The 22,471-nt window shown below is 41.5% G+C and overlaps 1 protein-coding gene across 2 annotated transcripts in view; it reads left to right on the plus strand.

The window, feature by feature from the left end:
- Positions 1-10,342: 10,342 nt before the first annotated feature.
- Positions 10,343-22,471, plus strand: part of stxbp5a (syntaxin binding protein 5a (tomosyn)) — a 99,423-nt gene continuing 87,294 nt past the window's right edge. For both annotated transcript variants that reach the window (XM_075458734.1, XM_075458735.1), the window contains exons 1-2: positions 10,343-10,889; positions 12,909-13,006. In XM_075458734.1, the coding sequence (XP_075314849.1) occupies positions 10,752-10,889; positions 12,909-13,006 (236 nt within the window). In that variant the 5' untranslated portion in view covers positions 10,343-10,751. The remainder of the gene's footprint in view (positions 10,890-12,908; positions 13,007-22,471) is intronic.

Below are 22,471 nucleotides of genomic sequence, written 5' to 3' on the forward strand. Positions count from 1 at the left end.
AAAATAAAACTAAAAAACAAATGATGCCCACCTCAAGGTGGCTATTCAAGATGGTGAAGGAACTAAGTTATACAGTTTTACCCTCTCAGGACCATAAATATCTTTACATAATGTCATGACAAGGGCTGACACCTAAAACAGTAACTCCATGCCAACAGCTGCATGTGTTCTAATGGCTGTTTTGCTTGCCACAGTTAGCACAACACTTTTGGGGTGTATGTCTTTTATTCATTCATGCACTCCCTTTCTTTGACATCCACAACAAAGTGTGCACAGATTTTCCTTCAGTCTATTATCCTGTAATATGTGCAAAGAAGATGCAGTGTCCTTCAATTCTTCAAGAGCCTTCCTCTTTGTTGGCAGTTTTCGCCTTCAACCTTCTCTGACACACACATGCATTTCTACGTGCATAAATGAGCATATACAAACGCACATACTCAAATCTGCACTTGCAGGTGACATGAGGTGGTCCTTTGGCATATTGACAGTCTGCAACAGGGTCTCATTGTTGTTGCTTTCTCCTCCTGAAGGGGGATTTCTCTCGAGGTCCATCCTCTGAACTGGCTATGCTGATAAAAGAAAGGGAAGCGAGGCTTAGAAAGAGAGGAGCCTGTGCTGTCGGGGCTCAGACAGCACAGAGCAAAGGCCCAAGCCTTTATGTTGTCAGGATGATAACACTGAAGGGGAAAAGGTGAGGGCTCAGAGATTAATGCCAAATCTTCCCTGTGGTAGCCTAAACGTGTCTGTCCTGTTCCTTCTAACAAAGTGCTTTTGAGACTTCAGAGGACATTAAAGGTTTTTTTTCTAACCTGAACAGTGACTTTAACAAAGAGGATACAAAACATTAACCAGAACCTAATCTTGAAACATATCTCCAGCATAAAATTTCTGATAAACATTTGTTTTTTCTCACTATAAAGAGAGGAAAAAAAAATCACCAATGTGGCAGATTTTGGTCCCAAAAGCATATTGTCTATTCACAAGCACAAACACACATCCTTGTTTTTATAATTTGTAGAGACTCTTTTTTTTAATGTAATGCGTTTCCTAGCTTCTCCACCTAAACTTAACCATCATAAGTGAATTCCTTACCTTAACTTGATTCTAGCTGTAACCCTAAAACCAAATCTTGAAATCTTGAACCTTCAAAAGTCCAAATCAAACTTTTTGGACCCCATGAATATAGCAACACAAGCCTGCTTACACTTTTTCACAATCTGCAGTCTGTGCTGGAGGCTGGATGGCTCCCTGATTTTATAGAAATGCTGACCTGTTTGCAGCCTCATTCTTTTTGTCCAACTATATATCCCCCTGTCTCACCTTGCTTTGGCTTCACTGTTGTTTTTTTTACTCCTCCGCGGCCAACACTTCCAGCAACGATCGTCTCTCTTCAGCCAAGACGCTCTGCACAGCTCTGCAGACCAGAGGGGGTGTGAAAGTAAAATAAGGAGTCATAAAAATCCCTGAAAAAATAAAAAAAAGGCCTTAAAAAAGCAGACACTTCGAATTTTTAGCTATAGAAGGAATAAAGGATCAAAAACAAAGTCAACGAAGAGGGAAAAAAAGAGCGTGTTCATTTGCAACTCAAACTGATAGCTTTTTATTTTCTTTATTTTCCTGTGGCCCTCACTTATAAATGTCTGGAAGATCCTCCCTCAACTGCCAGCTAATAGAGGTCTAGAAAAAGTCTATTTCTATTTGAAGGTCAGACCGAGTCAATATTTGAGCCAGGCTGAGAAGCTCATGTTGAGGCAGATTTATGAATTGACTGTGAGCCAGCTCCGTGCACACTTAAAGATTTGACGGCACGGGACGGCAAGGCACAGTTCAGGGCAAAGGCTTGGGTTGACGTTTACACAGGTGGGGATAAAGAGGTTGTGTGGACACATGACATGATGACACAAATACTGCAATTCCATCTTAATGAAGAAAAGCTTTGGATTCCTTTGCTCTTCGGTACAGTTCCCGCTCAACATGACTTTTTATTGCAAAAACTGTGACGTTCAATAGATTAGTGTCTATCAACACTGATCTTTTCCCTTGTCTACACTACTTTCCACAAATAATTATTGCACACTTTATTGCCACCCTACACTTCGACGAAAGAATTGTACATGATGGACACAAAGGCTCGCAAACACCTTAGGACGAAATGTTTGCTGCTTTGACTCTAGCAGGTCCGTGTGTGCTTGCAGAGGGTGGAAAGTAGAACAAAAAAAAAGAAAGCCCGGTTTTCCAGTGCATGCGTAGTTGATACCCCGAGGAGGTCATGGTAACTGCCTTATATGAGTCATGTATGCATGAGCATAATGATTACGTTAAGTTGTGGGAGGAAGATGCTTTTAATGTGGCACAAAAGCAACTGACGTCTCTGCATGTGCAACTCGACTCAGTCAATGACTCATAATAAGCGGTGACACTGGAAGCAAATTAGGGACACAGACATCAGCACTAGTATTAACACTTTCTGCAACTGTTTGAGTCTGAGTGACTGAATTTTGTTTTCAGAAGGAGAATGTGAGTCTATCTGCAGATGACAGACAGGATGTTGATGTGCTGACACTGATATTCTCATCTAGACCAATCTGTATAGTCTTTCTGGAACCCTGACCAATCACACTTCGTATAAGTTCACGGAAAATTGACATGTGGATTTGCCTGAATCAGTAAAATTCACGTCCTCTAAGTGGGTTTCAGTTGCACAAGAAATGAGTATACTGTTGGTAACAACAACTGCCTGTTTGTAATGCTTGTACAAAGAGCTGAAATCTGAATCTGCCAGGGTTAGAGTGAGGTGAATTTCTTCTCTGGGAAACAAAAATGGTCCAAATCTGAAAGAGGGCGGGGTGAAGAGGTCAGCCGCTGCCTACAGTTCATCTTTAAAGAATACAAAGACATTCTCATGTAAAATTCAAGGAGAAAAGTTGGAAAACAGAAAGTGTGCAGTGGTATACAACAATCCACAGAAAATGTGTGGAACACATCATCCGAAGTGGACGAGAAAGTAGTGCAACAGCTATAAGTCTTTGGTGTTGGCAGACTTCAAAGGAGTCACACCTCATATGTGTGTATGTCCATACAAAGTGATCATCAAGTTTCTTTTTGTATTCAAGCTGAGACTCTTAAACCCAGTTTTGTGTTAGTTAGGAGAGATCAGCTGAAAGGAAGGAAACTAAATCTATTGATGCACACGACATGAATTTGAAACATTTTGTTTGGCATTTAGCCTCCGATGGGTTATCTCGAAAGAGCAGTGACATGAATGAAGGAGGGGAATAGGATAGGTCCCCTGAGGTCAGGAGGCAGTGGTGGATGAGCATAGTTGGCACGTGACAGAGACATGTGATGAGGCTCTTTGGGAGTCAGTCTGGAGGGAAAAGAACACCAAAGAAGACATTTAAGGAGTGGGGGTCAAACTGAGTGGCTGATGTTGTATTTCTTTCTAAATATAGATTTACTGATCCTACCAGATGTGGTCCATTGTTTATGCAAAAATAATTCCATGAGCACAGTGTAAAGGCACTTTTTTCGTTTAAAGCAACACTAATCACGTATCAATCGATGTCACTGCTAGCAAGTGGATGGGGCATAATCTATAGATGGATGGGTGGAGGGATACACACAAATTCTTTAAATAGCATCACAGTGACTGCTGGAATCACTACTTAATTGCTTTGTGTTGGAGATGATTGTATCAATGCAGCATTGGAGGCTCGGTTTACACAGCAGAGCCGTAAGGTGTCAGGTTGCCAATAAAACAGGAGTCTAAGTTTCATCCCACTTTATTGCATTGCGCAATAGCCTTTGCCAATCACAAGGGATAATTGCTCAGTTTAATTTACCATCAGAGGATACAGAATGAGAGGAGACTGCTGTAAGACTGCTCACCATCAGTCAACTGAAGTCTATGAAGAGTTTAATTTTCCTCAGAATTGGCCTTCAGTGCCCATGAGTTGGATGTCTCAGCATGCCTGTGTTTGGCTTTGTTTTTCCTATCTATGTTAACACATCCTGACAGACTTTCACTTCTAATATGTGGATAAAGGTGGCGCTCCGTGTGTTGCCTCACACCATTTCAGCGACACAAACAAGGTCGCACTGAAATGCTGATTTAATTAAGTGTGAATTGATTGGAGCTGATACCAGCAGCAGGTTACAATGCAGAGGAGTCATTGATAAGCTGCCCAAAGCTCATTGTTGATTATTGTTGTCTGATAACAGGACTAATATCTCTGTCTCACACACATATACACATGTTAGTGCACTTAATTTTTCATGTATTTAAACTGCACGCACAATTATTAGGCAATTATTATTATTATTCCTGCGACATTTTTCGACTCCAAACCTTGTAATCTTGCATGCTTAATGGATTTAATTACTTTGAGGGCGCTGCCTCAGTTGACTGACACCATATTTTAAGGCAGACAGGTTAAAAAACATGCAGAAGCATGCATAGAAAAGAAAAAGCACCAATTAAGAGCAGAATTCTAAGCAGCAGCTACAAAAAACCAGTAATCCCTAAAAAATCCATACTCCAGATTACATTTTACCTGAGTTGCCAGCAGGGGCCTCAGAGATGACGGAGGGATGATCAGCACTTTTCGTCACCTGACTCAGATCCAGCCACTGATCTCATGGGTCCTTCTCAAATGTGAAATCTACAGCGACAGAAGACAAGAAGACACTCCTGGGCTGTAAATGCTGCTTCAGCAAAAGTTTCTCTTGAACAAATCAGGAAACCTGTTCTTTTTTTTTTTAACCAACAAGGGGAAAAAAAACAGTCAATTTCTCATTTTGTGTTCACAGTTCTGTTTGAGAATCATTGAATGAAAGGAGCTGTAGTGAGCCATTGCATTTCAGCCGCACCAGCTACCAGTTCCACACTCCAGTCAGGCAGGTTGGCTGATTTCACAGAATTTGTACTTATTCTGTTCTGAAAATTCACAAATCTCTTTCACATCTGACTGGCTTTTAGTCCTTTCTCAGTCGCTAGATTTTAGGTTCCACACAAAAAGAATCATAAAAAGCTTCATCAAAGACTCCAGAGACAGAAGATAACGGTAATTGTAATAAAAAAAGTTCCCATAATCATTGCTATATTATCGAAAAGCAAAATATTCTTAAATTGACATTCTGTGTTGCTTTTTTAAAAAGTCGCTTAATAACTCTGGATAATAGTGTTTTCTTTACAATTTTGAACACTTTTCCCAAAGAAAAAGAAAGCTCACTTTGTGTTTCTGTAACATTCAGGTTTAAGGCTCAGTGACACTTTACTTTGTCTGGGAGCATTGCTTTGATTCAACAAGAAGAATAATCCAGTTTGCCCAACAATTATCCATGCAGTTCAAGAGCAAGTGTGTGAGTATAAATGAAGTGGATTGCGCTATTTTTCAGGTCCCTGCACAACAAAATACCAGTAACTCGGGGTAGCCTTTCATCGACTGTATTGAACTCCCGCTCGTGCTCGTTCAAAGGACTGCGCCCGACAGTTCCCTCCCTTGTTCCTCCTCATCAACCACTTTCTCCAGTCACTGAGTCAGTGGTGCTGAACTGGGGCCAAAGTACGATTCACCTCTCGTGTCTTTTCAATCTTCACATGACTGGTTCAAGTCAACTTAATTTTGGAGGCAGCCTCTTTCTAAGAATCTGTCCTCTCGGATTTTCTGTGTCACTGCAATGACAGGAGTGGCGATGCCCTTTCCTTGAATAGTGGCATCCATCTGCTTTACCATGTGTGTGTATGTGTGTTTGTTGATGGCCAGCTTATCGCCTTGCCTGATTATTGGCAACCAGCTGTGCTGCCTCAGGCGGAGACGAGTTTGCTAGAACACCACTGTGCTCACACATGACTGCAATATCTGACATTTCTGGCATTTTAAGGATGCGTGACCTTATGACCTTAAAAACATAATGAAACAACACACCCAATCGTTTTCTCAGGAGAGGGAACATTTCTGTTATTGTTCTCTTCTCCAGCTTCCCGATTAGGAGCTGTGTCACCATGATGAAGGCTTTACGATTGTTTTCAATTTCTCCTCCCCCACCTACTCATCTTTTTTATCCCCCCCATCAATATTTATAAGCCTCTCTGTAACCATAAGGGTTGGTGGTGGATGGGAGGGTGAAGGAGATGCGTCTCTTAGCTTTGTTTCCTTCTTTATGCAACACATTTACAGTACATGTGTGTTTGACATTGAAAACAACCTCCTGTTTAGCTAAGCAAGTGTTCCCTCTAGGGGATTTGGCTCATTAACTGCTGCAGATGTGTGTGATGTATGTGCCTGTGTGTTTGCATGTGTTTCATGCATAATTTTGTCAGCTTGGTATGTTTCCTCTTTGGTCTCCAGCTGTTCTGTGAACGCGCCGTCCATGTGACAAACAGCTTGCAAGAGTGTCTTTTTCTTGTTCCTTTTAATCACGAGCCAGCGTCATCATGCGAGTTACGTGCTCTGATAATGTGCATCATCACACTTGCTTGACAGAGCTATGCTGAGGACAAAGGGGTTGAACGCTGAAGGGAGGCCCGGGGTCATGAATGTTAAACTCAGGTGTGCTATGAAGCGCTTGATTAACTGCAGCTGTCAGTGAGGGCGGAAGGTCCCGTCCCTCCAGCGCTTCTGCATGGCAGGCAGACACCCGACTCTCTGCAACCTGAGGGTTGTCCCCTGTGTCGCCCTGGGTTTTTCACTTTCTCAGACAGCCCAGGGACTTTGTTGCCGCAGGGGACACGAGGGGCTTACTGTGATGCTGAGTGCCGGGGCTGCATGGTGTGCTTTTGATGGATCAGTCTTGGATGTGTGCGAGTGTGACAAGGTCCATCCCTGTTAAGTCATTTGTAAGATTTTAAGGCGATCTGGCCTCTAGGGGGATTTTGTGCAGAAAAAGGCACTTATGTGGTACTCACGTGTTTTGTGAGAGCATTTGCTGATCTGCATATGGACTGTATATTAAAGTCATAGATTTGGAGTAATTGAAAATATGACATTTAAATACAGCTAGAACAGCTAGAGCCTAAACTAGAGCCTACAGCCTAAACTGTAGGACCTGTGTAATAAGATACATGAGGTATATGATGCATATTTATGATTTTTATGCAAACCGCTGTGTAATATATGCAGAGTTGCAGAGGTAAGTAGGCGTTTTTTCATGTCACACTTCAATCTACTGTCCAAAATAACACTTTTTGTGTCCTCAAAAAAAAATAGAGGGAAAAAAATTTTGCGGTAATTTATTCACTCCACGTTGCCTAAAACAGTTATGGCCACTGGTTTTGCACACATCAACAGAGGCTGACCACAAAACACAACTTGAGCGCCTCAATGCAGTCAGTCCTAGTTCTAAATGTTTTGGTTCATCTATCCACACCTCTGACCTGAAATTAGCATAGGACCATTTTTTAATCCATGTGCATCAGAGCTCAATTTGCATTTTTCCTAAGACTATTGCCTTCATTGATTAAGCGCTAAGAGTGTGTTACAGAAGCATTGGGATGTTAGCTGATGCAAGTAGTCTATATATGCACAGACATTAAAAGATTATTTTCTGATGCACTTTTAGAGGATGGAGACCTGAAAACTCCACACATTATATTCAGCATGAACAGTATTATGTACAGTTTGATGACAAGAAGCAGCCAAGTCAAAACTGTAAAAAAATTATACACAACAAAAGATTAGCTATGTCATTGTAACTGTAAATGATTTGCACAAAGAGCTTTAACAAATAAAATCAAACATCATCCTTTCTTACACTTAATCAAATGTGTTGATACAGCCATATTTCCCAGACTTTGCATTGGATTAACACAATCCCCTTTCTTTTCTTTCCGTTCTGCTGCATTTAAACTATAACTCTACATGAAAAACGAACAAAAGCATAACTAAAAACAAAGGCAAACAAACAAAAAGCCACCAACGACGCTGGCTCAGTGTAAAGCCTTATCAATGCGCACAAACACAGCAGTCAGCCACCAAATACAACACACACAAACGCACGTGACACAGCTAGATGAATGGCCTGGCCACGACACAATGGCGCTAAATTAAATCTCTGATGTCAGAGTCGCCAACATGTATTGACACACACGCAAGGATTGACTAATAAGGCCACATTGTTTGCCTGCTTGATGTATTCAGGATTAGGTGATATCGTCTGGGGTTGGAATTTGTGTATGGTCAATTTTACTTCATTATGCAAATCAATATGGCAACAATTGTTCTCAGGCCAGCCCTGGTATGATGACTGGATTAATGATTTGCTCCCTGGTTCGTTTCATATATTTTTCTGCCCTTTCATTTAAAGTAAAGCCTACATGAAATGCTAATAAATAAGCTTTTTTTTTTTTTTTTTTTTACCAGTAGGATGGACATAGAGTTTTATATATTTATTTGAACTTTTTCAGTGGGAATTGGCATCAGGTGTTACTAGCCAGAGCACAGACACGAATATTACTTCCGCTGTTTTACCCCTATCCATGTCCCCGGCAGGCACCTGTCGGAGATGAGTGAGTTAGCAAACGGCCCAAACAGGTGGCAACGTCAGTGCCACTCAAGCATGAGGAGCCCCAGTTGAGCTTGTCAAGGTTACTACTTTCATCTGTGACCTTACAAACATACACTGCTGTTTGGGGTTTATGAACTCGGCTCACTTAAGCTCTTAAGGGGAAACATGATAGCTGCTGAAGTTGTCTGAACGGTAGCAGCCCACGAGGGACCATGAATGAGAGTAATGACAGGAACCTCTGAGTTGTTTATTTGGAGACATGCTTTGCTGATGTCTTAAACTTTGTAAGAACAACTGTGAGCTCATATCACGATTTAGGGAATCGGCTAGTTTTGAGAAGTCATTAAGAAGGCCGAAAAAAATAAAGGAAAAATAAAAACTCACAGCCAAATTGATGTATGGCATCTCTAACCAATCAATCTAATACCCATATGTGAAAACATATATATATTGTTGCATCTTAAGGAAAAATTACACATTGCTAAAATAATTTATTCATTTTATGATCGTTCAAAAATAAAGCCATTTTTTTGCCATCAAAGCAAACGGTTCATGTTACTGCAAATATGGCTTTTTCCACATCTCTTCAATTTCAGACAAATCCTTTTCAACGATTCCCCAGATCTTTGAGGTTGGAGGGTTTCCTAAACATTAGTGCTGTCTACAGTTCCCTTCACAGAAGATTTAGGTCTGGACTCTGACTGGGCCACTCCAAAATGTTAATATTGTTCTCTTTTAACCGTATCTCGAGTACTTTGGCTACATTTTTCCTTATTGTTATCCTCTTTGCGAAATTTGATCTAGACTATCTGATTTCTTATTGCAATCGCTTCTTCCTCACAATACTATTTACTTTGAAGGTTATGTGGCTCATTGGCTTTGTAAAACTGTAACAGCTCTGACTAAGTATTACCATCTTTTGGTACTTGATCGTGTACTTTGTTCATGGAACCATATGAACAAGTCAGAAGACACAAAACTGCCCATAAATTTGGCCTTGGATTGAATTACTCTGGGAGCCATTATTAATCTGAAAATGTAACTTTTCAGTATTTTTTTCAAAGCAGAGCAAAACATTACAGAATTGAGATGCGTAACTGTAGACTGATACATAAGTTCAGCTACTGAGTTCGCCATGAGAGGAAGGCGGGGATGAGTGACAGGAAAACTTGGATTCCACCATGAGCCGGAAACAAACTATTGCCATGGATACAAATAGACGCAGAGCTTGCTCATTTGTTGGGTAATTTAATATCCTGTTTTTCTGCAAACGCATCCCCCCATCATTCCTAAAAAAAAAAAAAAATAAAAAATGGAACCAATCCTTATTCTGTGCGTCATGAGCCTTTTAAAATAATATTCGAACCCAATGTTACATGACAAAATAACCCTCCCACCCAACCCGTTTTGTCTGTAGACCCATATCCTCCTGAAATATGCAATAAATATATCATTCGGCGCTGTTTTCAGCTCCCTTGTTCGATAAAACGAGGGTTTTAATTCACTTACACAACTAGAAAAAGCCTCTAATATGGCGAATCTTCCACGCAAGCACACAAATCGAGGCGGGGTTGATGGGGCGAGGGTGCAGAGGAAAGAATGGGACTGAGCTCCGGTTTGTTTGCTTGTCTGTCTCCACGCAGACACTCACAACGCTGCAGCATCCCAGCATCACCAGGTGCAGTGGAGCTAAACCCCACTATATGTGTACGTGATACAGAGGGGAGGGAGGGGGCGTTTTCGCTGGGTGCAGATGAAACGAGGAGAGAGGGAGAGAGTGGGCTGGCAAGGTGGCGGGATTTGTGTTGAAACCTCTATTCTGTCAGACATGCGCAAGAGCTCCACCACCACAACCACCACCGCTGCGCTGCGTTTCCGCCTTGGCTGAGCGGCGCACACAGCCGAGAGGGGAGGGGAGGGAAGCTGAAAGGAAGAGCAGGAGCCACCAAGACGCAGAGGGGCACAGCGTGCACGGACTCGGAGCAAATTACACCAACATCCCAGCCTTCCGTGTCCACATTTATTTCACGTCAAGAGGCCACCTCTGCGGTGCGCGCCAGAGCTTTCCAAAATGGACACTGCTCTTAAGAAAAAGCTTTAAAATGTGAGGCTTACAGGGGAAATCAGAGTAGACAGAAAGCGCACGCGCGTGTGTGTGTGTGTTTGTGTGTGCGTGAGAAAGAAAGTGGCTACCCCCCCTCAGTCTTTTGCAGGTGATTTAAATTTTTTAATTCTGCAGTCTGAAAATGAAGAAGTTCAACATCAGAAAGGTGCTGGACGGCTTGAAAGAAGCGTCCTCCTCCACGCCGTCTGTCCAAGTGGGGCCACAGGAGAACCATCTGATTCAGGAGACTCTCCAGTCCGAACATTTCCAGCTCTGCAAGGTGGGTGAGACTGGTGATTTTTGTCAGGCTTTGGGCTACAGCTGTTTTCAGTGGTTACAATTAGCCCTCCTGCGTGCATTTGTTTAAGGAATAATGATTGATGATAGTTTGTATTGGACTCGTCCCATTTCAGGACACAGTAACACAGACGTTAAATATCACAGCACGTAACACTAATATTCCCACTAACTATTTTCAGGTGATGTTTGAATGTTTATTTAACATTCAGAAAGAGAATCGTTGAAGCGTTCTGTGCTTTCGTGTAAAACATACCCATCAATGCGCATATTCTGTGGCGAGTGCGCACTGGAAACAAGGAAATAATTGCAGTTGCATCTTTGCATCCTCTGAATTTATTCTTTTTTAATGAGCAGTTACATTGGTGACACGCGTTAGAACACACTGTGCAAAATCCTAGAGTTTGCTGTTTGTGCGCATGGCATGAGCTGTCATATCGAGGGGTTGGGCTGAACTGATCCCTTCTTGCATAATCTGCTGGGTTTGGATTAGCAAAACGGTGGTTTGTGATTCATGTGTGTGTATGTGTGGCGCTGTGTGTCTTCCCCTTACCCCTTGACTTTCCTTCACCATTCCCCCATATTTTTACCACCACACACGCACATCTCTGCACTGTCTCCATCACACATACACACACGCACACATTAAAGCACGCTGCTTTATCCCGCATCATTTGTCCTGTGGGGAATGATGCTGCCTGACATGACTGGGTTTTTTTTTTTTTTTTGGGGGGGGGGGGGCAAATTGAAAAGAACAATGGATGGAATAATTAAACACTCATGCAATTTTCATGCTGCGCAGGCTACTTCTTACCCCATATAAACTTAATTCAGCATTTCCCTAGTTGCGCTCCAGTGATTTGGTGTGGGGTTTTAATAGACCACACTGTGTGTTTGCCATTGATTTCCCCACATATTTGACCCATGTGGATGTTCTAGGCTTAATTGTGGATCCATTTTTTTAAAAGTTTTGATTTATTTTAATTGTACTACTATCAGTAGATCTACAAAAATTGCTTTTCTGAGACAATGCAGCGCTCAATATATAACCTTTACATTAGCCATCATCATACATTGCCATTGACAAACTAGATCATATTTTGGATGGTGCAGCTGCCGATTGCTGCAGGAAGTCCTTTGTCCTACGTGTGGATAACATTTTTTAGAACTGAGTTGGAGTGCCTGAAGTGTGAGTGACTATAATCTAGAATCACATTGACACTGATGGTTTTGAAGGACAGGGGAACACAATGACAGCGACAACAGCGTAAAGACATCTGACTGAAGTGTCTTTGAGCAAGACTTCACACTCACTCCTGCACCTCAACTGTCTGCCTGGACAACAACTGTTTGCAATGTTTCTCTGCAAAGAAAGCAGGTGTCTCTGCTGCACTGAGTGCTTCTTATGTAATCTGCTTTAGCCTTCTGCCACTAAGCAAACAAATCCAGCAGCCCGCCAACGGCATGCTGGTGCCATAAAACTACAGTCGCACAATATAAAGAGTGAGGAGCACCTTTCAGGGTCATACAGGCCTTCAGAAGGCCCTGCGACAAATCATGCTCTAATGCTCCATATTGATGTACTTTATTTCCAGACTTCAGTGTAATCACGACTTCATGTGGGAGGCAGAGAGAGAAGGGGAAACAACATAAAAAGAGAAAAATGAGAGAGAATAAATCTCAAAATAGGCCTGTGATTATAAACGGATTCTAAATGGTGAGACCAAATATCAGCCTATCGTGAAGAACAGGGTACTCATGCAAAGAAAAAGCATTTGTTCCTCTCCATCATATTCTCACGTCTTCACAATTTTAAGCTCCATATTTCAGTTTCATAACAGTTTCTACATTTATCTGGGCTATTTGTTTACCAAAATCAGGTGTGTGACATCCTCGGACAAAACAACACCCGTGCTGTGAAATGCAAATTGATATTCTCTGTTATGAATTCTTTCTTCTTCTTTTTTTTTTCTCCTTCCCATCTCTTCGCCTATCACACCAGACTGTCCGTCATGGCTTCCCCTATCAACCATCCTCCATGGCTTTTGACCCTGTGCAGAAGATCCTGGCTGTCGGCACCCAGAGGGGAGCTCTCAGATTGTATCCTTTCAGTTGCCATTGAGCTGTTAAAGATAGCTGTGGCCTGTGGCAACATCCCTGGGAGGCAGCAGCAGGTAAGTGAACAGATGTCTGAGCTGCCATAGTCGGATGCTCATGTAACTTGGTTGAGTTTCAGTGTTTTTTCAGAGTGTGCTGAGGAGTTTTTGATGTTTGGGTTTATAGTGCCCTGGAGTTCTCCGTCTGCGTTTGAAGTTTCAGCATCAGGAATAAAATCTCTGGTTTTTCTATGTTTTAAGCTTCCAACTTTCAGATGATATCACCTGGCAAAGTAATGGTTAAAGTATGGATCAACAATTCTGCAGCCCTTGAATCCCTCATTTCAGATGCTTTTGAATGTTGAAGTATGCGTTCAGTTCAGCACAAGTGGCTGCTTGTGTCGACTGTCTTGCAATATGAGGACATTTACAAAAACAAAGACAACAGCTTGCTATAAAATGACACCACAGGGAGTCATATAGCTTCAGATAACACCCGCGAGCTTGCCAGTGTGAGGCTGCTTTTACAGGTCCTCCATGTGTTCTCCTGCCTGTCCAACAACCTTCGCCAGCTCATTACAGCGTGATGAAGAGCTGTCCCTCTTTTCCACCTGCTGGCAGCTATGCTTGTGACTCAGTCTTGTTCACCTATGCTGGGAGTCAGACAAGAACCATTTTCTCTATACCTACTTGGAAAAAAGAAGAGTAAAAAATGGTGGACAGCCAGTGTACCTTTTCGTGTGTTCTCTTAGGCTGAGTCAGACAGCCGACTGCCTTTTGTTGAGATGATTGACGTGTCCAACGTTTTACAGATTTGACACAAACCACAACTGAACCAGAGCAGACTCTGTCATTGCTACACATGTATTAGCAGATAGGAGACAAAATCCCTCCTCAGGTAGAAGCTCTATGTTGGGGCTTTTGCAGGAAGTGGCACATAGGCTTAATGGGGCTTATCTCCTATTGCTTGCGCATTCCTCCACAGAATAAGAAACGTTTGCAACCTGGAAGTCTGTCACCTATCAGATTAGAGATCAAAATGCATTTGCCATCAGATTATTCTGAATTGGTTTCCTGCAAGCTAAAACTAGTCACTTTGAAATGGAATGAACAGAAGAATCTCTGATGTGTTTGAGTGATGTGGATCGGATAGTCTTATCAGAGTCAGGAGAAGGTGAATTGGGATTCATATATCTTTTCAGTGATGCTGGTTCTCCTCTGCTGTTATTTTGCTGTTCAGTCAGCCCTCATTCTGTATCTGATGACGATACCACCGTGGCACAGATGAATGGGAGGTTTCATGACTTGTTATTTTTTGCATTGCTGCTCTCCCGCATGTGGGTTTTTTTGTCTTCAGTGTATCTTAGTGAACATTTTGACTGGTTGTTATGAAAGGTGTGACCTAGGACTCCTACACTGATGCACCTCTAAGTCCTGGAAGTGACTATTATTACAGATAGCGGCTTCAAGTGGATACAGATGTCTGTACATGTTTGTATGGGTGTTTGTTTGCCTGATTGGCCTGCCACTGTTGGTTTTGCCCCTCTCTCATGGAGGATTCACAGGAAGTGGGAGATCAAGGGCCTCAGCCTGGCAGCGTGGCACTGAGGACTGACAATTACAAGGAGAAATGGAACCCGTCTGTGTGTGCACCCTCAGAGGAGATGCCTGATCCCTCTAGTCACAAAGCAAACCACTTGAGTTATCCTCTAAAACTGCCCCATGTTTGATGCTCACCACTGCCTCTGCCTTCACTGTCCAGCTGGGAAGATGACAATGTCCCTTTGGTGTTGACTGGTGGAGGGAAAAGGGAGGAATAGAGACATTGGTTGGCTGGGGAGCACAGTCGAGTAGATAAGGAAGAGCAGGGAGTAGGAAAAAGATGGGAAAGGCTGGGGGAGACAGGCTATCTTTTTTTTTTTTTTTTTTCCAAGATCTAATGGCCAAGAATAGAATCCTTATTGATCTGTGTGTGGTAATGCACTGACTCAGATATGCCCAGGAGCACACACGCACATTCATTTGTTTTCTACACAATATCTCAGCAGTAAAATAAAGTTATGAGCCTTTAGAAAACAGGTTTTGCTGCACAAGCAGTCGCCTCATATTAACTGTGCATTGGACCAACTGTGTGATTTTTGTTTTAAAAAAAAAAAAAAAAAAAAAAAAAAAAAGAGCAGAAATGCGGTCTGCTTAAATGGTGCATGAAGTGTTTTGAGAGTTAACCTAAGGTAGCAAGAAGTCAAAGGAAGCTTCTGGCATTTTGTTTGATTTTGTGACCAGACTGAGTAAAATTATCTGCACTGATGCCACATGGGCACGTGTTGTCCTTAAGTTTCACCAGATGGCTGAAATGGAATAATGATGACAACAGGAAAAAACGTTAACATATTTTATTGTACTTGCATGACATGATTCTCCAACAAATTTTTATTACTAGCTCTTCATTTACTGTCCCTTGGTCAATAGCCCCTCAGTTTTCTTTCATGGCTTAGCTCTGTAGCATCCGTTTCCAATGCATAGGGAGCTGCTCTGTAGCTGTATGTTCTCATTTCTCATAGAAGTGACACACCAGCTACACCAATGGTAAACGTTCAGAGGAAAACATCATTCCATGGGGCTATTATTGTTATCAGCAATTGACACAGACCGTGTAAGAAAGTCGGAGTGATGGAGGGAGATAGTCGCCCAACTGTTTAGCATGAGACTCACGTTCGAGTTCAAACTTGAAACTGCTTTTTCACCCCTGCTTTTTTAGCCCTTTTTAAAATTCTAGTCTTGCAGACTTCCTTCCCTCTAGTACCACAGTCTACTACTTCATTGAGCATAAAAAAGTACTTGGTTATGGTAATTAAAAACATCATCATTAGGCATTAAAAACACAAGTTCTTATTACAGCATACACTGCCATTAGAACGTGTCCTGTGACAGTTTAAAAAAAAAAAAAAAAAGTGATGCTTTTGGGCCCCTTTGTGTTCAGAACTGTCACAGCGGGTTTCCACCTCGGTGTGGGATGAACTGGGATTGAGACTGGGTCGGAATCTGTTCAGATGTTGATGTTGAGTGTAAACCATTAACTTGAGAGAATACATCGATTATTTATTTTTCTAAACCACGTGCAATATCAATTTAGAGAACAACAGTGACAAAAACGGGGGCATTTGATGGAATGTAAATGTGAATTATTTTTTCGGAAATCAAAACACGTTTTGAATATTTATTTTTTTTAAACGTGCACTGCACAATATTCTACGTGATGTTGAGCAAAAGAGCGATGTCATCTTTGCTGTTAGCTGCTACTGCTTTTTTAACAGATGCTACATATGGTGTCAACAGCCGATTTTGCAACTGTCCATCGGCAGTTTTGAAAGCTTAACGTCTTAGTTTTCACAATCATTTGCATATTTGAGTGTTTGCTTATGCATGTGTTTCCTTGGTGGACTGCAGGCTGTGCGTGTGTAACAATGTCGGCCACTCACCCCTTTATTGGTGTTGGCCAGAAGAAATGGCAGCACCATAACTCATAGACTCCCGGTGAGCCAGAAAGACGCAAGATCAATAGATCAAATTGTCAGTCCGTGCTCTGCCAGATTATCTCATCGACAGACGCAAGACATCATAGCACTCACACATCCAAATGTGGGCACACACAAACACTTATACTCAAACAGAGGTATTATTTCAGTCTAGACATTCGGGGGTGGGAGTTGAAACACACTTTTCAGCATGCGCAGATATGCACACACACAATAGTGGATTAGTTATGGAATTGTTCATGAATATGTATGCATGTATTGTTTATATGATGGCATGCTTAAAAGAGTGTACACATGCAGACAGACACGGTTGCACACATGTTTGCAGAGGCAGCTTTGCACACACAAAGGCTTTGCATTAACCGCTTGGACTGACAGGCCCTGTGCAGCTTCTGACCGTAGCACAGATTGGCTGTGACATATCTTCATCATTAATCTTTCTTCTGATTCACTCAGTATCTGTGCTGCTGTTTGAGCTTTTCCTGCAGTCACTGGGAAACTTCTCTGAGCCATGAGCTGTCCTAGGACCACTGAATGGGAGCAATGTTAAGTGTTAAAACAGAGATTGTTGCCCACAAAAAGCATGCACAAGAGGAAAGCCCTTAGGGAGCTTCACCATGTGGATGTATGGATGTTTCTCTTTGTGAATAAGCCGTCAGAGGTATTTGTTGTATTTAAATTCATTTGAAAATTTCTGAAGGATTAAGGTGACATAAACTCTTTCCACTAACGTTAAGCTGCTGAAATGGACTCAAATTTTATATTTAATTTGATTCTTCACTTTTAAGTGTTGCATTTTAATAATGTATGGTGCCATAGAAATTTGGCTCGCTATCCTTATTATTTCTGTAAAAATGATCATGAATTGGGAATGAAATGAGTGATAACAGTGGCTGCATCATTTTAAGAGACACAGGGATAGTTATAGCTTCTCTCATGATACCTTTTTTTTTTTTTTTTTGTAAATGTCAATCTTCTTCAATCTGCTATGTAACAGTTTTGCTCTTTTTGCATTCTCAGTTTCAAGTTGATTCTTCTCGATCGTATGCTAAGGAAGTTATTAGATACAGCGTTTTGTGCTTGTGTATGTGTTGAGTTATGCAATGTGGCCGGAACAGCACGGCACAGCTAAGACTACGCTGCTCTAAACTGCTTCTGCCATCCTTTTCCTTTGTAGTTGAAGTATATATGAGTTGGCTTTTATTTGTAGCACTGGAAAGATGTATAGAAATGTAAAGAGGAGCAGTGTCGTTCAAAATCAAGAGAGATTACCATTTCGTCCCATTTGACCTCATTTGGCTTTTCACCCAAATGGAAGTAGGGTCTGAAAAGAGAATGGCCTCAAATGAAGTCCTATTTAATGCAATGAGGATATTTAATGAGCGAGTGAGCCTGCCAGGATGTGCTGTACTTTTTTTCTGCCTGACGGTATTGTGAAAAATGTCTCAAAGTAAAGATCGTTGTGAACTCGCCTGTGAGCTTCCAAGATTTGGCTTTCATGTCAGTTCAGCGCACATCAGCTTTGCACCATTAATGGAACAAAGGATGTGTGCGTCTGTGCCTGTTCACTGCAGTGAAGTTCTGTTAATCAAAGGCCCCTTTTGTACCAGGTTTCATCATTCGTGTGCTCTGAAGTCTCTCGTTACTTCTGGTTTGTTGATTCTTGGGGATGAAAAACAAATTTTGCTGCATCAGGTTCACAACATTGCAGTAGTTTTCTTCCCCTTGTCTGGTATCGTACTGAAAATCAAGATAAAGCAAGCCTTTGCCCTTCTGCTCCACGAGAGGTTTCTGTCCTCCCTGAGCTCGCCTTAGGACACCTGCGTTAGCGTTGGACAGGTGTCCCGCCCCAGTCAAACTCCCCACCTGACACCAGAGTATCCTGACAAATCCTTTTGCCTTGACAATCCCCAGATGCAGGGTTCAGAGTGATTAAGGTTGTGCAGCTATGTTGCAGCAATAATATAATTTACAATGTTCCTTAAGAACGGGGTCTGTATACATTTTTTTTTTTTTTTTTGTCTATGACAAACTAATCAGTTCTAAATATTTAGTGCTTGTTTTTTTACATTCCAACTGCTGTGTCTCGTTGGGAAGATATCAGGACATCTCCACGTATTCCCACCGTTTTTATTCAATGCTTTCTCGACTATGTGATAAGTCGACAAATTGTTTAATTTTGTCACCTTCTAGTGTTTGTTTTGGTCCTTCACCTTCATGAAATGATCCTGTCACAATTCTTAAACTCTGGTTTTGTTCTAACTTGTAAAAGCCCCTTTGAGGATTTGTGTTTGTACGATGGCGCCCCGTCCCCACGCCCCCACCTTATTGTTTGTAGCTCAGAGTGACTGCCCTGTAACAATGCTACCTTCATCCCAGATCAATATCTTCAGTAGGTGCAGTGGCCAAACCTTTTTGATCAGTGTTTTGTGATTTATGACAGACTTTTCCTCACACAACTGCTTTTTCAGCATTGCTGGGGCCACTTGTGAGGACCACGTTCTCACTGTATTGATTTGCACTCATATTAGTCCAAGTCAATAAGCTTCTGTAATGTAGAGGCGCTCTCATGACCAAAGGGTTTGACCGCTGCCCGGTCCCTATACCACAGAGGTCCCTGATTGTCAAGAGTCAAATTTTCAAAGTAAATACTGTATCCTACACACTATTGGATTTGTTTAGAGTCATTGATTCAGGACTTCTCATGCAGGACTCCTGATACTGTAGCCTGTGGTAACACTATGCCTCCTATTGATCTCATTTGTATTCTGAGGCTTTCATTATCTTGACACTTTGGTGAACTCCCCAGGGATCAAACACTGCTTCTTCAAAAATCACTTAGATAGCAGTTTCTTCACTATCAAAACAAATATTCCAGATTTCCCTTTGTCCACTAAAATAAAAACCTTACTGGATAGATTGAAACACAAGTTGCCATATTTGACTTTCCTCGGGCTCAATAACGACGTGCCGATATGTTTTGCCTGTCCAGCGATTATAAATATCACTTCATCAACTTAACCCTACATGCCGTGAATAGGCATCTCCTCAAAAAAAATCTCTGTCATTTAACAAATTGAACATGACAACGACAGAACAATGAAATCATCTGGAATGCATTTTTGAGGTTGAACGAGAACGCAATGTCTTTCTATTAATTACCTCCAGTGTAATGATGCCAGGGAATTATTTAAAAGTGTCGTCTGTAAACATGTGTTCATTCACAGATCACCCTTTTGAGCTTTATATGTGTTCTGCTGTCAGGGGAAAACACCCAAGATGACGTTTTGTGTGAAAACAGGTGTGTATTTCGTCTCAATGTGACCCGACTGCATCAAAAGCGTCTCCATAACTGAGCGAAAGACCCGAGTTTGACAGTCTAGAAAAAAATAAAAAATAGCTGCTTGCTTGACTGTAGCATCAGCTCTAGCTGTTGTGGTTTTGCTCGACATTGTTGTTGAGGTATGGGAGTGCGGCAGGGTTGAGTCAAACTCCCGCTGTCAGGTTGCCACAGTCCCTGTGGTGCTCGTAAGTAGACTGGCTTGCAGAAAGCTGTGAAGCACAAAGATTTTGTCGTCTCATTTTTCTCCCTGCCTTTCGTGCGATCTTCGGGTCTCCGCAGTACATGTCATTGCTGCAGTAATTGTAAATGTAAAGCAGTTTTATTTTTCTGAAATATACTAACTGGAATTCATATCTGTGTCAATGCAACATTATTTGAGGAAAGTAGGATTTTTTTCCAATGAGATTTATTGACCTTTTTTTTTTTTTTTTTCAGTTTCCTCCTTGTGTGCTTCTGGTCCCAATCCCGATTCTCAGCATCTCATTATTTTTGTGTAGCTGCTGTAGGTAATCTTCCAGTGGAGATCAGGGGGCTATGCTCCCCTGTCATGAATGTTTCATGCGTTATATCTATTTGTCTTTGTGGCATTATTGTCTCCCTGCTGATTTACCCAGACATCTAGAGATTCATGTTTCAAGAGGTCGTTTGTGCTGTATTTTTTCTTTTTTTTTCAATGTTCTCCTCGTGCACTTTGTTCCTTACGCTGACTGCAGTAACAAAAACAATGTAACTAATTAGCAATTTATTTATTGCAGAGTTAGATACACATCATTGTTTCTTCCTTTCAAACGTTGTCCCAACAATCGGCAGCCTTGGGCTCCTTTTATGAAGCTTGTCTGAAAATGAATATAACTGATGACCACCGAGCAGGAAAAGACTAGATGAAGAATATTTATTTTCAGGTAGCCATTTCCTTGGATCATAATGAGATGAAGTTATGGCAGTTAACTGACATGGTGGAGGTCAGGTTGAGGTCTGGAACACCAAGAAACATTTGTCTAGGGTAGACAAATGAAAACTCAAATGAAAACTCTCATTTGACGATGATTTAGCAAAATTTGGACTGGTGGTGCTTTGTTCTACTATGCAGCCAGACCTGCACAAATATGACCTTCATGGAGCAGTTATCATCAAAACAAGCCAAGGCATATTTTGGAAACGAGCCATATAGATTCAAGTTAGAATTGATCTTTTTGGCCACAATGAGCAAACGTATGTTTGGATGAAAATAAGGTGAATAATTATATGGAAATAACACTTCTCCAGTTGGAAAGCATGGCAGTGGATGGATCATGCTTTTGGCTTGTGTTACAGCCAGTGGGAGTGGAAACTTTAGTGGCAGGAAGTGTTTTCTTGGTTCACAATGAAATTAAGCAATGACAGTTAAAGAGAAAGTTGAGGGCCAAACTGAGGCCTGGAAGACCAAGAATGCATACGTCTGTAAAACTAGCTGCTGAAAAAATTATCACTTTTATGGCAGTTTAAGTATCTTCAAAATGGACTAGATGACAAAATAGACAATGGGCAACCTCAACAGGTGCAAGCTGCCCGGGTACTCTGACAGGCCTCCAGAGAGCATTAAAGGCAAGACTTAGCTAGAAAGTCACAGACCTAGATGTTAAAGAAAAAAAGATTTTATTTATTTTTGCAGAATAAATGGGTGTAAGTTACCCAAATGAGAACAGTAACAACTCTTAGATGGTGAGAGAACATGTTTACAACTGAGATACTTGACAAGTGGGGTTTCACAGGGTTGTCAAACCTTTGATGCACATCTTTTTCTCTTTTTTTAACTGCAAAAGAGGAAAATGCAAATAAGATTTTAATTTAGATATTAAGGAATTATCTGATTTAGAAATCAGGTTACCTTTACTCAGGCAGCTTTTAACAGTTATTAACAGATTTTTTTTTTATCAGTGTGCCCAAACTTTCACATTCCACTGTATGTTTGTATGCTTGCACTGACCACCAGTGTAGTAAAGCCCTTCTGAGCAGTTATTTCTTTGTGTTTTGAGAGACAGAACAGATCATTGTTTGGTTGGAGTGTTGGTGACAAACTGTTAGTGGCACATAATGGCCATGAGCTTTGTAAATGTTATGACCTTACTGATCCAGATGCTACTTCTCTGTTTACAAGGTCCTCCACACTCGCAGCACATGCACACACGCATGCACAAACATTGAGTTAAAAACACAGTCCAACATGGCGGAATAAAGACGGAGGTACCCAAGGTACTGCATCTTGAGGAATTGGTTATCTCCACTTTTGTTTGCTGGGCTGTTGGTGTATGTGTCTGGGTTCAGACTGGGTTGCGCTGCACACAACCACTGTTTATCTTCTCCCTAGGTTTCGATATTTATGTATATTTAAGCTTGGCAAGTTCTCAACATCCAGGGAAATATGCATCAGTTTCTTCAGTTTTATTGCTTCAAAGCTAAAGTCTCAGACAAAGAATTGCACAATTTGAGTCTGACTGTTCAATTACATGCTCTTTACCTTCTTTGCTAAAGGCTAATTTCTACATACTCGACTAAATCGGCTCCAGCTGGATAATATTGGCCTTTCTGTCAGCTGTAGCTAAGAAGCCTA

The sequence above is a fragment of the Odontesthes bonariensis genome, chromosome 24 (assembly GCF_027942865.1).
Source record: "Odontesthes bonariensis isolate fOdoBon6 chromosome 24, fOdoBon6.hap1, whole genome shotgun sequence".
Lineage (NCBI taxonomy): Eukaryota > Metazoa > Chordata > Actinopteri > Atheriniformes > Atherinopsidae > Odontesthes > Odontesthes bonariensis.